Below are 18,119 nucleotides of genomic sequence, written 5' to 3'. Positions count from 1 at the left end.
TTAGCGAGTGAGTGACTTAGCGAGTGAGTGACTTAGCGAGTGAGTGACTTAGCGAGTGAGTGACTGAGCGAGTGAGCGATGGAGCAAGCGAGTGAGCAAGCGAGTGACCGAGCTAGCGAGTTAGCGACTGAGCGAGTTAGTGACTGAGCGAGTGAGCGAGTGAGCAAGCGAGTGAGTGACTTAGCGAGTGAGTGACTGAGCGAGTTAGTGACTGAGCGAGTGAGCGAGTGACTTAGCGAGTGACTTAGCGAGTGAGTGACTTAGCGAGTGAGTGACTTAGCGAGTGAGTGACTGAGCGAGTGAACGACTGAGCGAGTGAGCAAGCGAGTGACCGAGCTAGCGAGTTAGCGACTGAGCGAGTTAGTGACTGAGCGAGTGACTTAGCGAGTGAGTGACTTAGCGAGTGAGTGACTTAGCGAGTGAGTGACTTAGCGAGTGAGTGACTGAGCGAGTGAGCGATGGAGCAAGCGAGTGAGCAAGCGAGTGACCGAGCTAGCGAGTTAGCGACTGAGCGAGTTAGTGACTGAGCGAGTGAGCGAGTGAGCAAGCGAGTGAGTGACTTAGCGAGTGAGTGACTGAGCGAGTTAGTGACTGAGCGAGTGAGCGAGTGACTTAGCGAGTGACTTAGCGAGTGAGTGACTTAGCGAGTGAGTGACTTAGCGAGTGAGTGACTGAGCGAGTGAACGACTGAGCGAGTGAGCAAGCGAGTGACCGAGCTAGCGAGTTAGCGACTGAGCGAGTTAGTGACTGAGCGAGTGACTTAGCGAGTGAGTGACTTAGCGAGTGAGTGACTTAGCGAGTGAGTGACTTAGCGAGTGAGTGACTGAGCGAGTGAGCGATGGAGCAAGCGAGTGAGCAAGCGAGTGACCGAGCTAGCGAGTTAGCGACTGAGCGAGTTAGTGACTGAGCGAGTGAGCGAGTGAGCAAGCGAGTGAGTGACTTAGCGAGTGAGTGACTGAGCGAGTTAGTGACTGAGCGAGTGAGCGAGTGACTTAGCGAGTGACTTAGCGAGTGAGTGACTTAGCGAGTGAGTGACTGAGCGAGTGAGCGACTGAGCAAGCGAGTGAGCAAGCGAGTGACCGAGCTAGCGAGTTAGCGACTGAGCGAGTTAGTGACTGAGCGAGTGAGCGAGTGAGCAAGCGAGTGAGTGACTTAGCGAGTGAGTGACTTAGCGAGTGAGTGACTTAGCGAGTGAGTGACTGAGCAAGTGAGCGACCGACCGACCGACCGACCAATGAGATTTTCTGCTGGGGCGACGAGCGAGCGAGCGAGCGGGCGGGCGACTCACGCTAGCGAGTCGTCCTGCTCGCCCAGGCTGTAGTGCAGGCGGCTGATGCGCAGGTGAGCGGCTGTGTTGTCGTTGCGAAGCTTCGTGGTCGGCTTCAGGTCCTGGATCGCCTTCCCAAGGCTGCCCAGCCGCTCGTGGCAATCGGCGCGGAGCTCCCGCACGTCCGAGTCCCACGGGCAGGACTACGCACGCACGCACACAAAGATCAAAGACAAAGATCCCCCGTATAGCCTTAACAGACTGTAGGGGCAAGTGCTGTTAGCGAGCACCTATGAAGGCCGGAACGGTACATGAGGGGGTGGGTGGCCAGCACCACGCCCGACCGCCTTTGTCTCCCTAGTGGCAATGTTTACACACCGCACCAGGTACTCATTTGAGGCTGAGTCGACCTAGGGGAGGCCCGGGACCGGTTCAGATAATCGTCACTGGTGTTGGCCGTGAGGGGGAATCGAACCCGGGTCGCCAGGTTCATAGCGCAGCGCGCTAACCGCTACACTATCGCTCCCCACTACACACATACACACACACACACACACGAAGACCCCACCCGTGTGGCGCTAACGGACTGCAGGGGGCAAGTGCTGCGGAGTAGCGAGCAGCGCCCTACGAAGGCTACCGTGGCACACGAGGAAAAGACAAAGATCCCCCGTGTAGCCTGCAACAGACTGTAGGGGGGCAAGTGCTGTTAGCGAGCACACCCAAAGACAAAGATCCCCCGTGTAGCCTGCAACAGACTGTAGGGGGGCAAGTGCTGTTAGCTAGCACACACAAAGACAAAGATCCCCCGTGTAGCCTGCAACAGACTGTAGGGGGGCCAAGTGCTGTTAGCTAGCACACACAAAGACAAAGATCCCCCGTGTAGCCTGCAACAGACTGTAGGGGGGCAAGTGCTGTTAGCTAGCACACACAAAGACAAAGATCCCCCGTGTAGCCTGCAACAGACTGTAGGGGGGCCAAGTGCTGTTAGCTAGCACACACAAAGACAAAGATCCCCCGTGTAGCCTGTAACAGACTGTAGGGGGGGCAAGTGCTGTTAGCTAGCACACACAAAGACAAAGATCCCCCGTGTAGCCTGCAACAGACTGTAGGGGGCCAAGTGCTGTTAGCGAGCACACACAAAGACAAAGATCCCCCGTGTAGCCTGCAACAGACTGTAGGGGGGCAAAGTGCTGTTAGCGAGCACACACAAAGACAAAGATCCCCCGTGTAGCCTGCAACAGACTGTAGGGGGGCAAAGTGCTGTTAGCGAGCACACACAAAGACAAAGATCCCCCGTGTAGCCTGCAACAGACTGTAGGGGGGGCAAGTGCTGTTAGCTAGCACACACAAAGACAAAGATCCCCCGTGTAGCCTGCAACAGACTGTAGGGGGGCAAGTGCTGTTAGCGAGCACACACAAAGACAAAGATCCCCCGTGTAGCCTGCAACAGACTGTAGGGGGGCCAAGTGCTGTTAGCGAGCACACACAAAGACAAAGATCCCCCGTGTAGCCTGCAACAGACTGTAGGGGGGGCAAGTGCTGTTAGCGAGCACACACAAAGACAAAGATCCCCCGTGTAGCCTGCAACAGACTGTAGGGGGGGCAAGTGCTGTTAGCTAGCACACACAAAGACAAAGATCCCCCGTGTAGCCTGCAACAGACTGTAGGGGGGCCAAGTGCTGTTAGCTAGCACACACAAAGACAAAGATCCCCCGTGTAGCCTGCAACAGACTGTAGGGGGGCAAGTGCTGTTAGCGAGCACACACAAAGACAAAGATCCCCCGTGTAGCCTGCAACAGACTGTAGGGGGGCAAGTGCTGTTAGCGAGCACACACAAAGACAAAGATCCCCCGTGTAGCCTGCAACAGACTGTAGGGGGGCCAAGTGCTGTTAGCGAGCACACACAAAGACAAAGATCCCCCGTGTAGCCTGCAACAGACTGTAGGGGGGCAAGTGCTGTTAGCGAGCACACACAAAGACAAAGATCCCCCGTGTAGCCTGCAACAGACTGTAGGGGGGCAAGTGCTGTTAGCGAGCACACACAAAGACAAAGATCCCCCGTGTAGCCTGCAACAGACTGTAGGGGGGCAAGTGCTGTTAGCGAGCACCTGTGAAGGCTGGGTGGCCAGCAAACCGCGCCCGACCGCCTTTGTCTCCCCCAGTGGCTGATGTTTAACTGCACACCGCGCCCAGGCACTCACTTGAGGCCGAGGCGACCTAGGGGAGGCCCGGGACCAGGCGGATGAGTGGGCGGGTGGGTGCGTGGGTGGGCGAGTCAGTGAGTGGGCGAGTAGGTGAGCGGGTGAGTGGGCGGGTGGGTGGCTGTGTGAGTGGGTGAGTGGGTAGGTGAGCGAGTGAGTGGGTGGGTAGGTGAGTGGGTAGGTGGGTGGGTGAGTGGGTAGGTGAGCGGGTAGGTGAGCGAGTGAGTGGGTGGGTAGGTGAGTGGACGAGTGGGTGGGCGAGTGGGTGGGCGAGTGGGTGGGCGGGTAGGTGGCTGTGTGAGTGGGTGGGTAGGTGAGTGGGTAGGTGGGTGGGTAGGTGAGCGGGTAGGTGAGCGAGTGAGTGGGTAGGTGAGTGGGTGAGTGGGTAGGTGAGTGGGTGGGTAGGTGAGCGAGTGAGTGGGTGGGTAGGTGAGTGGACGAGTGGGTGGGCGAGTGGGTGGGCGAGTGGGTGGGCGGGTAGGTGGCTGTGTGAGTGGGTGGGTAGGTGAGTGGGTAGGTGGGTGGGTAGGTGAGCGGGTAGGTGAGCGAGTGAGTGGGTAGGTGAGTGGGTGAGTGGGTGGGCGAGTGGGTGGGCGGGTGGGTGGCTGTGTGAGTGGGTAGGTGAGTGGGTGGGTAGGTGAGTGGGCGGGTGGGCGGCTGAGCGAGTGAGCTCAGATTTTTGCTGACCAGGCGTACAGGACTCGCCGTTTTAACCGGGGGACAAGACCATCGACAGCCGGTCAGAGGCTACACGGGGGACCTTTGCCTTTGGCTGCACGCGCGCCCGGGTTCACGCTGTGTCAGCCGCAGGTGCTGGGAGGAGATCTTGATGGACGTGCGCACGTGCCCGCAAAAGGGGGAAGTTCACGACTATAAATAAGACTCGTTGGGGTTGGGGTGGGGTGGGGGGTGTGGGGAGAATAACAATTTAATTCCGTCTACATTTGGTTGTGTCAATGACTTTGGTCAACAACTATTATTATTAAAGTTGGAAGGGTTTTTTTTAGTGGCAGCCTCCTCTCGTGCTGCTGCCATGTGGGGCCCGTGCCAAAATTGCGGGCACTGAAACGAGGTCACCGCTCGCGACGACGTCGTCATCGTCGTCGTCGTCGTCGTCGTCACCGCCGTGCGACGATGACAATGACGTCGTCATCGTCGTCATCGCCGTGCGACGATGACGACGTCGTCATCGTCGTCACCGCCGTGCGACGATGACGACGTCGTCATCGTCGTCACCTCCGTGCGACGATGACGACGTCGTCATCGTCGTCACCACCGTGCGACGATGACAATGACGTCGTCACCACCGTGCGATGATGACAATGACGTCGTCATCGTCGTCACCACCGTGCGACGATGACGACGTCGTCAACTTCGTCACCACCGTGCGACGATGACAATGACATCGTCATTGTCGTCACCGCCGTGCGACGATGACAATGACGTCGTCATCGTCGTCACTGCCGTGCGACAATGACGACGTCGACGTCATCACCACCTTGGCCGACAACAAGGCTCAGGATCCCTTCCAGCGACGGTTTTCACCCTCCGGGTTTTTGGATAGAAACGAGGGGAGGGTCTCAACGACGATGACGGAGAACAACAACAACAACACAACAAAACAACAACAACAACAAAACAACAACAACAAAACAACACCAACAAAACAACACAACACAACAAAACAACACCAACACAACAACAACACAACAACAACACAACAACAACACAACAACAACACAACAACACAACAACAACAACACAACAACAACACAACAACAACAACACAACAACAACACAACAACAACAAAACAACAACACAACAACAACACAACAACAAAACAACAACAAAACAACAACAAAACAACAACAAAACAACACCAAAACAACACCAAAACAACACCAAAACAACACCAAAACAACACAACAACAACACAACAACAACAACACAACAACAACACAACACCAAAACAACAACACAACACCAAAACAACAACACAACACCACAACAACAACACAACAAAACAACAACACCACAACAAAACAACAACACCACAACAAAACAACAACACCACAACAAAACAACAACACCACAACAAAACACCAAAACAACAACACCAAAACAACAACACAACAAAACAACAACAACACAACAAAACAACAACACAACAAAACAACAACAACACAACAAAACAACAACAAAACAACACCAAAACAACAACAACAACACAACAAAACAACAAAAAAACAACAACAACACAACAACAAGACAACAACAACAAAACAACAACAAAACAACAACAAAACAACAAGAACAACAAGCAGCGTCGGCGACCCACGTCGACGATCTTGTCGAGGAAGGAGACTGCCCCCTGGTGGTCTCCCCACTCGTGCAGCGACCTCGCCTCCTCCCACATGCGCTGCAGCTCCAGCGCCCGCGACATCTGTGCCGCCGCCTCCTCGTCTCCCGGGTGGCTCGCCAGCTGGTGGTGGTGGTGGGGGGGCGGAGAGAAGCACACGCTGGCACGCTGGCACGCTGGCACGCTGGCACGCTGACACGCTGGCACAGACGCTGGCACGGACACTGGCACGGACGCTGACACACACACTGGCATGGGCGCTGACACACACACTGGCACGGACGCTGACACACACACTGGCACGGACGCTGACACACACACTGGCATGGACGCTGACACACACACTGGCATGGACGCTGACACACACACTGGCACGGACGCTGACACACACACTGGCATGGACGCTGACACACACACTGGCATGGGCGCTGACACACACACTGGCACGGACGCTGACACACACACTGGCACGGACGCTGACACACACACTGGCATGGACGCTGACACACACACTGGCATGGACGCTGACACACACACTGGCATGGACGCTGACACACACACTGGCATGGACGCTGACACACACTGGCATGGACGCTGACACACACACTGGCACGGACGCTGACACACACACTGGCATGGACGCTGACACACACACTGGCATGGACGCTGACACACACACTGGCATGGACGCTGACACACACTGGCATGGACGCTGACACACACTGGCATGGACGCTGACACACACACTGGCATGGACGCTGACACACACACTGGCATGGACGCTGACACACACACTGGCACGGACGCTGACACACACACTGGCATGGACGCTGACACACACACTGGCACGGACGCTGACACACACACTGGCACGGACGCTGACACACACACTGGCATGGACGCTGACACACACACTGGCATGGACACTGGCATGGACGCTGGCACGCACGCTGGCATGGACGCTGACACACACACTGGCATGGACGCTGACACACACACTGGCATGGACGCTGACACACACACTGGCACGGACGCTGACACACACACTGGCATGGACGCTGACACACACACTGGCATGGATGCTGGCATGGACGCTGACACACACACTGGCACGGACGCTGACACACACACTGGCACGGACGCTGACACACACACTGGCATGGACGCTGACACACACACTGGCATGGACGCTGGCATGGACGCTGACACACACACTGGCACGGACGCTGACACACACACTGGCATGGACGCTGACACACGCTGGCATGGACGCTGGTACGGATGCTGGCACGGACGCTGACACACGCTGACACACGCTGACACACACACTGGCATGGACGCTGGCATGGACGCTGACACACACACTGGCACGGACGCTGACACACACACTGGCATGGACGCTGGCACACGCTGGCATGGACACTGGCATGGACGCTGGCACGCACGCTGACACACACACTGGCATGGACGCTGACACACACACTGGCACGGACGCTGACACACACACTGGCACGGACGCTGACGCGGACGCTGGCACGGACGCCGACGCCGACGGACACGCACGCTGGCGCGCACGCCGATGCGGACGCGGACGCTGGTGCACGCGTTGCCGGTGCCGGGCACTGCCGCGCCTTCGACCCGCGCCGACCCGCTGCCATCCGCAGGATGCGCACGGCACCTCCGCCCGTCGACCAGTTGCCGTTGACCGAGGGCGAGGGTGGGTTTTGGTGCGGCGTGGTGGGGCTGGCTACTCACCACGGCGAGGAAGTCCTGCTGCGCCTCCTCGAGTTTCCCCTGCTTCAGGAAGACGTTGCCTCTCTGCAGCTGCGCCTGTGGGACCCCCACGTGAAGAAGAAGAAGAAGAATGAGAAGCGGAAGAGGAAGCAGAAGCAGAAGAAGATGTGGCAGAAGACGAAAATAGCGGTTGTTGTTGTGCGTGTGTGTGCGTACACGTGGACACGTGCGTGTGTGTGTGTGTACACGTGGACACGTGTGTGTGCGCATACACGTGGACACGTGCGTGTGCGTGTGTACGCGTACACACGTGGACACGTGCCTGTGCGTACACACGTGGACACGTGCGTGTGCGTGTGTACGCGTACACGTGGACACGTGCGTGTGTGCGTACACACATGGACACGTGTGTACTACACGTGGACACGCGCGCGTGCGTGTGTGTGCGTACGTGCGCGTGCGTGCGTGTGTGTCTCACGGCCGTGAAGTCTGGCTTGAGCTCGATGACGCGGGAGAGGTCCGGCAGGGCAGCCTTCGACCGCCCCATGGCCAGGTAGACGGTCGCCCGCTTGTAGTAGGTCAAGTAGCTGCCCGGGTCGCCTTCTAACAACGACAACAACAACGACAACAACAACAACAACGACGACAGCCAATCAGCAAGGGCTTGGGTGGCACGCGGACACAAAAATAAAAACCACGCGGCCAAATCCGTTACGGGTGTACGGCCGCACCAGGCCGGTTGCTCGGTGCTGCAGAGCTAAGCCCCGACGGCGACATTTCGCGAATTGGGAATAGCTGGGGGGACGTTTCGTTGCCGGTAACGACAACAGCAGCCGACACACAATCAAACAACCACGACAACAACCACCAGAGCAACAACAACAACAACCACCACCACCACAACAACAACAACGTTTGCACGTTCGCCACAAGTACCGCGGAGAGGTTAAAGCAGCCGCAGCCGCCGCCGCCTGATCCCTTGCAAAAGCTACATTCTATTTGGTGTTTAAACAGCTTTCATTGCCAGGGATTAAACATCTACTTAGATTTCTCATGCAGCAAAACCCTTGGGATCGCGAGCACAATTCGTTCCGGAAAGAAAAAACGTGTTTGCCAATCCAAAGCGCTCGCATATCAAAGCGCTCGGATATCAAAGCGCTCGTATATCAAAGCGCTCGCATATATCGGTTGTGCGGTCACGTGCCGCTGGGCAGACCGAGCGTGTACACGTAGTACCGCTGCGCGTATTGCAAGACCCTGGCTCGTTCATCAAATTAATATTTACTTACATGTTTTTGCTCGTCTTGCACAAACATTCGCAGAGACCAAGTTACACGCAACCCAAGGTTTTGCTGTACTTTTGATACCGGCAAAAAAAGGAATCCCAATGACATCGTCCGCTGCTCACCCCGAGATAGAAATATCCATCGACTTCTCCAAGACGGAGGTTCTTTGCGAGCCATCGGGCTACCATGAGAGATTCGTCCATGAGGCCACCCACATATACAAGCACAGAGGCAATTTCCACCGAGAAGATGGATTCTGGCTTAGCAATCATTGGAAGGATTTGATAAACCATTTCGGGTCTTAATTGATTGTTCACGCTTACGGTGGCTTTCAGACAGCATCCATTAATTTTTCGTCTCCCCCCCTCCTCTTTTCCGAACATAGATGGACTCGTCCTTCTAAATAAACTGCCAAATCGCTCTCCGTGGTGCTGACGTTTAAAAACAAATAAATACAAACCGTCACTTATTTCAAATGTTTCTTGCCGTTGGTTTTAACACCTGACGATGACTGTTTGTGTTACGGTCGAAACGTCGTGAGAATTTTTATTGTTTTATATATATTTTATTGTTTCCCTTCAACGTGCCTTCACCGAAAGAACCAACAATACAGTGGGCATTGCCCTTGTGCCGTTTCACCTGTTTGATTTCTCCGGTCTGACACTGGTGGTGAGACCAGGCCGTGAAGAAAGCCGATGTCTCTGGTGTAGGCCAATCAGTGTTGAAGACAATGCATCATCTATTATTATTATCATCATAATCATCAGAGCCACGTGTGCTTGCATGTTCACCACAAGCGCTGTGTGTGGTTAACGCAGTTACTTGCTTCCTTGCAAAAGGTTTAATTTATTTGTTGTTTCAACATGTTAACACGTCGACTATTTATTCATTCATTGCCGGAGAGGGTAAAACACACCCATTCTTTCGTAATTTAATACTGGCAAAAAAGGGTCAAATTTTCCACGTTGTCTCTTACACCTGGTGAAATTAAAAATATATTTTTGGTTCTTTCGGTAAAGTCACCACGTAGAAGGGGGAACAACAAAATAATAAAAATAAAAAACAATAAAATTATCACGACGTTATATTTTTATTATTTTATTGTTTCCCTTCTACGTGGTGGTGACTTTACCAAAAGAACCAAGAATATGAATCCCTGCAGTCACGAAAGCTTTAAATAAAAAAATAAAAATTAGTTATAATTTACATTACCCATCCCCCCCCCCACTCGAGATCGTATCTACAACACTTTCTTTCCACATTCTCTTTTAGACTTCTCCATTTCTTATCCTGCCTTGCCACGCACAACAACAACAACCGCCGTTCGATACTAAGTGGCGGTGACGTCACCACGGCGGCCGTGCCAGGCTAGGTGCACCTTGAGGCTACCACGTCAAGCGTCGAACGCCCGCTGGCAGGAGGTCACGGGGCAGACCCAGCAGGTGCCACGGGTCGACTGACTGAGATGACTGGCTGATGCACCACCTGTGCCCCCAACTGCGCCAACTTGCTGTGCTTTAGCCACCCGGCACTCCGCTCGTTGTTGTGAGCGTCGCTCCTCCGCCCTCCGTTGTTGTTGGAGGGCGACTGCCTCCAACTGCCCAGTAGCGTCCCTCACGAGCCTCCTCCATAAAGGCCGATCTTGACACCGCTGGTACCAGTCATCGGCAAGTCCACTCAGCTCCACGTCCTCCTGTACCACATCACTCCATCTCTTCTCTAGCCCGTGCCGCGCCCGTTTAGCCCCCTCGATCCGGCCCGAACAAAAGCTGTTTCGGCATGCGGTGGTTGGGCATGCGGGCTACATGACCCAGCCAACGCAGCCTTGCCTGCCGGAGGAGCTCACCGATGGAACTTTGCCCAGATCTTTCAAGGATTTGTGAGCTCCTCACACAATCCAGTCTGGTTAAACCCAGGATGGATCGTAGGCAGGCTAGCCTAAATGTTTCTCACCGGCGAAGATGTTCCATTAGGGGGGGGTCCACATTTCGCAAGCGTAGAGAAGGGAGGGAATGACCATGGCCGAAAAGACCTGAAGCTTAGTGTGGAGCGACAGACCAGGTAGCTTCCACACAGCGTTACGCAACCGATGAAAAGAGAATGCCGCTCGACTGATTTGGAGTGAGACCTCTGCTGTCAAACCGGAGCCGGTCATAAGCACACTGCCCAGGTATGGGAAACTCTCCACTCTCTCCACACACACTCACTGGCCCACACACACACACACTCACTGGCCCACACACACTCACTGGCCCACACACACACACTCACTGGCCCACACACACACACACTCACTGGCCCACACACACACACTCACTGGCCCACACACACACACTCACTGGCCCACTCACACACACACACTCACTGGCCCACACTCACACACTCACTGGCACACACTCACTGGCCCACACTCACACACTCGCTGGCCCACTCACTGGCACACACACACTGGCCCACTCACACACACTCACTGGCCCACTCACTGGCCCACACGCACACACTCACTCACTGGCCCACACGCACACACTCACTCACTGGCCCACACGCACACACACACTCACTGGCCCACTCACACACACACACTCACTGGCCCACTCACACACACACACACTGGCCCACACACACACACTCACTGGCCCACACACACACACTCACTGGCCCACACACACACACTCACTGGCCCACACACTGGCCCACACACACACACTCACTGGCCCACACACACACACTCACTGGCCCACACACACACACTCACTGGCCCACACACACACACTCACTAGCCCACACACACACTCACACACACTCACTGGCCCACTCGCACACACTCACTCACTGGCCCACTCACACACACTCACTGGCCCACTCACACACACTCACTCACTGGCCCACTCACACACACTCACTGGCCCACTCGCACACACTCACTCACTGGCCCACTTACACACACTCACTGGCCCACTCACACACACACACTGGCCCACACACACACACACACTCACTGGCCCACTCACACACACTCACTGGCCCACTCACACACTCTCACTGGCCCACACACACACACTCACTCACTGGCCCACACACACACACTCACTGGCCCACACACACAGAATATGGCCCACACACACAATCACTGGCCAACACTCACACACTCACTGGCCCACTCACTGGCACACACACACACTCACTGGCCCACTCACTGGCACACACACACACACTCACTGGCCCACACACTCACTCACACTCACTGGCCCACACACACACACTCACTGGCCCACACACACACACTCACTGGCCCACACACACACTCACTGGCCCACACACACACTCACTGGCCCACACACACACTCACTGGCCCACACACACACTCACTGGCCCACACACACACTCACTGGCCCACACACACACTCACTGGCCCACACACACTCTCACACACACACACACTGGCCCACTCACGTGCTCCCTCACCCACCCACGCGCGTCACAAAGTCGGAAGAACCGGGAGTGCATTGCACATCGACCGAAGAGCCCGACGAGCTAAGTAGCTCGTTGTCAAGGGCGACTCGTCCTGTGGAGACGACGCAGACGACGACGCAGACGACAACAACAACGCAGACGACAACAACAACAACGACGACAACAACAACAACAACGACGACAACAACGACAACAACAACGAGGTGGCGTCTGTGAGAGTGACGGAGCTCACCCACGGCGGCGTGGTAGTGCGACAGGGCGTCTGTGAGCTGCCCAGCCGCCAGCGACAACGACACCAACAACAACAACGACAACAACAACGACAACGACGACAACGACACAGACAACAACAACAACAACGACACAGACAACAACAACGACAACAACGACAACGACACAGACAACAACAACAACGACAACAACAACAACGACACAGACAACAACAACGACAACGACACAGACAACAACAACAACGACAACAACAACGACACAGACAACAACAACAACGACAACAACAACGACAACGACGACAACGACACAGACAACAACAACAACAACGACACAGACAACAACAACAACGACAACAACGACAACGACACAGACAACAACAACAACGACAACAACGACACAGACAACAACAACAACGACAACGACACAGACAACAACAACAACGACAACAACAACGACACAGACAACAACAACGACAACAACAACGACAACAACGACACAGACAACAACGACAACAACGACAACAACAACGACAACAACAACAACAACAACGACAACAACAACGAGGTGGCGTCTGCGAGAGTGACGGAGCTCACCCACGGCGGCGTGGTAGTGCGACAGGGCGTCTGCGAGCTGGCCAGCCGCCAGCGACAACAACGACAACAACAACAACGACACAGACAACAACAACAACAACGACAACAACAATGAGGTGACGTCTGCGAGAGTGACGGAGCTCACCCACGGCGGCGTGGTAGTGCGACAGGGCGTCTGTGAGCTGCCCAGCCGACAGCGACAACAACAACAACACAGACAACAACAACAACAACACAGACAACAACAACAACACAGACAACAACAACAACGACGACGACGAGGTGACGCCTGTGAGAGTGACGGAGCTCACCCACGGCGGCATGGTAGTGCGACAGGGCGTCTGCGAGCTGGCCAGCCGCCAGCGACAACAACAACAAGAACAACAACAACGACACAGACAACAACAACAACAATGCGGTGACGTCTGCGAGAGTGACGGAGCTCACCCACGGCGGCGTGGTAGTGCGACAGGGCGTCTGCGAGCTGCCCAGCCACCAGCGACAACAACAACAACACAGACAACAACACAGACAACAACAACAACAACAACAATGCGGTGACGTCTGCGAGAGTGACGGAGCTCACCCACGGCGGCGTGGTAGTGCGACAGGGCGTCTGTGAGCTGCCCAGCCGACAACGACACAGACAACAACACAGACGACAACAACAACAACACAGACGACAACAACAACAACAACACAGACAACAACAACAACGACAAAGACAACAACAACGAGGTGACGTCTGCGAGAGTGACGGAGCTCACCCACGGCGGCGTGGTAGTGCGACAGGGCGTCTGCGAGCTGGCCAGCCGCCAGCGACAACAACAACAACACAGACAACAACAACAACAACACAGACAACAACAACAACACAGACAACAACAACAACAACAACACAGACAACAACAACAACAACAAGAACAACAACAACAACGAGGTGACGTCTGTGAGAGTGACGGAGCTCACCCACGGCGGCATGGTAGTGCGACAGGGCGTCTGCGAGCTGGCCAGCCGCCAGCAACTTCTTGCCCATCTCCAGGTGCTTGTCCACCTCCGTGTTGGCACCGCACGCACCTGCACACGCGTCACGGTGAGAAAGAAGTTCAACACACACACGGCACGGTTGGCTGCGTACGGTGCGAAAGAAGTTCACACACACATGGCACGGTTGGCTACGTACGGTGTGAAAGAAATTCAACAGACAGCACGGTTGGCTACGTACGGTGTGAAAGAAGTTCAACACACACACACACAGCACGGTTGGCTACGTACGGTGCGAAAGAAGTTCAACAGACAGAGAGAGACACAGAGAGAGACACAGAGAGAGAGACACAGAGAGAGAGACAGAGAGAGAGAGAGACACAGAGAGAGAGACACAGAGAGAGACACAGAGAGAGACACAGAGAGAAACACAGAGAGAGACACAGAGAGAGACACAGAGAGATACAGAGAGATACAGAGAGAGACAGAGAGAGACACAGAGAGACACAGAGAGGCACAGAGAGAGACACAGAGAGATACACAGAGAGATACAGAGAGAGAGAGAGAGAGACAGAGATACAGAGAGAGAGACAGAGATACACAGAGAGAGAGACACAGAGATACAGAGAGAGACACACAGAGAGAGACAGAGAGATACAGAGAGAGACACAGAGATACAGAGAGAGACACAGAGATACAGAGAGAGACACAGAGATACAGAGAGAGACACAGAGATACAGAGAGAGACACAGAGAGAGACACAGAGAGACACAGAGAGAGACAGAGAGAGACACAGAGATACAGAGAGAGACACAGAGATACAGAGAGAGACACAGAGATACAGAGAGAGACACAGAGATACAGAGAGAGACACAGAGATACAGAGAGAGACACAGAGAGAGATACAGAGAGAGATACAGAGAGAGATACAGAGAGAGACACACAGAGAGAGACACAGAGAGATACAGAGAGAGACACAGAGATACAGAGAGAGACACAGAGATACAGAGAGAGACACAGAGAGATACGAACGGGAGAACTCACGCTGCGGGGCTAATGTCATCACAGCAAGTGCCAAGGGAGTGGGTTTTAGGACACGTCATGGGTAGAAGACAAGAACTAACAAACAAAACTTGACATATCTTGAACAGTGTGGGACGACCGCCTCCTGAAACGTGCGTTACTAATTACACACACACCAACGACACACACACACCAACCAATTACACACACACACACCAACCAATTACACACACACACACCAACCAATTACACACACACACCAACCAATTACACACACACACCAACCACACACACACACCAACCAATTACACACACACCGACCAAATACACACACACCAACCAAATACACACACACCAAATACACACACACCAACCAAATACACACCCACCAACCAAATACACACCCCAACCAAATACACACACACACACCGACCAAATACACACACACACCAACCAATTACACACACACCAACCACACACACACACCAACCAATTACACACACACACCAACCAAATACACACACACACAAAATACACACACACACACCAACCAAATACACACACACACCAACCAAATACACACACACACCAACCAAATACACACACACCAACCAAATACACACACACCAACCAATTACACACACACACCAATTACACACACACACCAATTACACACACACACACCAATTACATACGTGGCAACCCCCTTATCAGTGCCCTACCTAATGACGCACCAATTCAGACCTCATTGATCACCCCGTGCCCCCTTATACATCTCAACGTTCATCCTACGAAGTCCCATCATCACAAGGGAGAGAAACACACAAACAAATTGACATTTTAGGTGTTTTTGTCCCGTAATTGAAACGGCTGTATGGCCCTGTGGGCCGTAAAAATACATTTCCCTGGACAATAATAAGGGGTTGACAGGTATGGTATAGTGTAGTGTATAGTGGAGTGTATAGTAGTGTATAGTGGAGTGTATAGTAGTGTATAGTGTAGTGTGTAGTGTATAGTGGAGTGTATAGTGGCGTGTATAGTATAGTGTATAGTGGAGTGTATAGTTTATTGTATAGTAGTTTATAGTGTAGTGTATAGTATAGTAGTGCATAGTGTAGAGTATAGTAGTGTATAGTGTAGTGTTTAGTAGTGTATAGTAGTGTATAGTGTAGTGTATAGTGTAGTGTATAGTGGTATAGTAGTGTATAGTGTAGTGTCTAGTGTAGTGTATAGTAGTATAGTAGTGTGCAGTGTAGTGTATAGTGTAGTGTATAGTGTAGTGTATAGTAGTATAGTAGTGTGCAGTGTAATGTATAGTGTAGTGTATAATAGAGTATAGTAGTGTAGTGTATAGTAGTGGTGTATAGTATAGTGTATGGTGTAGTGTAGTGGTGTATAGTGTAGTGTATAATGTAGTGTAGTGTATAATGTAGTGTAGAACAAACCTGTCAACCCCTTATCAGTGCCCAACCTTTCCAGACCAACTCAGACCTTATCGGTCACCCCGTGCCCCCCTTAAAACTCTCAACGTTCATCCTACAAAGTCCCATCATCACGTGAGCGTCGCTCCTCCGCCCTCCGTTTTTGTTGGAGGGCGACTGCCTCCAACTGCCCAGTAGCGTCCTTCACGAGCCTCCTCCACAGAAGCCGATCTTGACACCGCTGGTACCGGTCATCGGCAAATCCACTCAGCTCCACGTCCTCCTGTACCACATCACTCCATCTCTTCTCTAGCCCGTGCCGCGCCCGTTTAGCCCCCTTGATCCGGCCGAACAAAAGCTGTTTCGGCATGCGGTGGCTGGGCATGCGGGCTGCATGACCCAGCCACCGCATTGCCTGCCGGAGGAGCTCACCGATGGGAGCTTGCCCAGATCTTTCACGGATTTGTGAGCTCTTCGCACAATCCAGCCTGATTAAACCCAGGATGGATCGTAGGCAGGCTAGCCTAAATGTTTTTAATCGGCGAAGATGTTCCATTAGGGGGGTCCACGTTTCGCAAGCGTAGAGAAGGGAGGGGATGACCGTGGCCGAGAAGACCTGAAGCTTAGTGCGGAGCGACAGACCAGGTAGCTTCCACACAGCATTACGCAACCGATGAAAAGATATTGCCGCTCGACTGATTGGGAGTGAGACCTCTGCTGTTAAACTGGAGCCGGTCATAAGCACACTGCCCAGGTATGGGAAACTCTCCACTCTCTCCACAACTGCCCCATCACTGATTGGGAGTTGTGGGCGTGGAGTGTCCGATGGTACAAAATACCCAGGCAGGTGCTTAGTTTTGGTGGGGCTGATGGTAAAGCCCCATCTCTTAGTGGCACGCTCCAGTCTCAGCAGCAGCGTCTCCAACTCCTCCTCTGAATGAGCAGCTATGCCCAAATCATCGGCATACATAACGTGGTTGAGCAATAGGGAGCCATCCCTTGACCGCACCCGGGCATCGATCAGCCTCCCATTATATCTGTACACACACACACTGACACACACACAAACACATACAAACACTGACACACACATGACACACTCACACTCTGACACTCACAAACACACACTCACACACACACTGACACACACTCACACACACTGTCACAAACACAGTGACACGCTCACAAACACAGTGACACGCTCACAAACACAGTGACACGCTCACAAACACAGTGACACGCTCACAAACACAGTGACACGCTCACAAACACAGTGACACGCTCACAAGCACAGTGACACGCTCACAAGCACAGTGACACGCTCACAAACACAGTGACACGCTCACAAACACAGTGACACGCTCACAAACACAGTGACACGCTCACAAACACAGTGACACGCTCACAAACACAGTGACACGCTCACAAACACAGTGACACGCTCACAAACACAGTGACACTCACAAACACAGTGACACTCACAAACACAGTGACACACTCACAAACACAGTGACACACTCACAAACACAGTGACACACTCACAAA

General features: G+C 53.5%; 1 protein-coding gene across 1 annotated transcript in view; it reads right to left on the bottom strand.

Moving 5' to 3' along the window:
- DNAJC3 (DnaJ heat shock protein family (Hsp40) member C3) overlaps positions 1-18,119 on the bottom strand; it is a 38,540-nt gene that overhangs the window by 19,258 nt on the left and 1,163 nt on the right. Inside the window, exons 2-6 of the mRNA XM_076055172.1 lie at positions 14,116-14,223; positions 8,041-8,165; positions 7,584-7,658; positions 5,808-5,951; positions 1,289-1,470 (exon numbers count right to left, since the gene is read on the bottom strand). Coding sequence (XP_075911287.1) covers positions 1,289-1,470; positions 5,808-5,951; positions 7,584-7,658; positions 8,041-8,165; positions 14,116-14,223 — 634 coding nt within the window. The remainder of the gene's footprint in view (positions 1-1,288; positions 1,471-5,807; positions 5,952-7,583; positions 7,659-8,040; positions 8,166-14,115; positions 14,224-18,119) is intronic.

This window comes from Petromyzon marinus, chromosome 70 (genome assembly GCF_048934315.1).
Source record: "Petromyzon marinus isolate PM22_M1 ecotype Great Lakes invasive population chromosome 70, UKy_Petmar_22M1.pri1.0, whole genome shotgun sequence".
NCBI lineage: Eukaryota > Metazoa > Chordata > Hyperoartia > Petromyzontiformes > Petromyzontidae > Petromyzon > Petromyzon marinus.
This window is presented reverse-complemented; position numbering and strand designations above follow the sequence as displayed.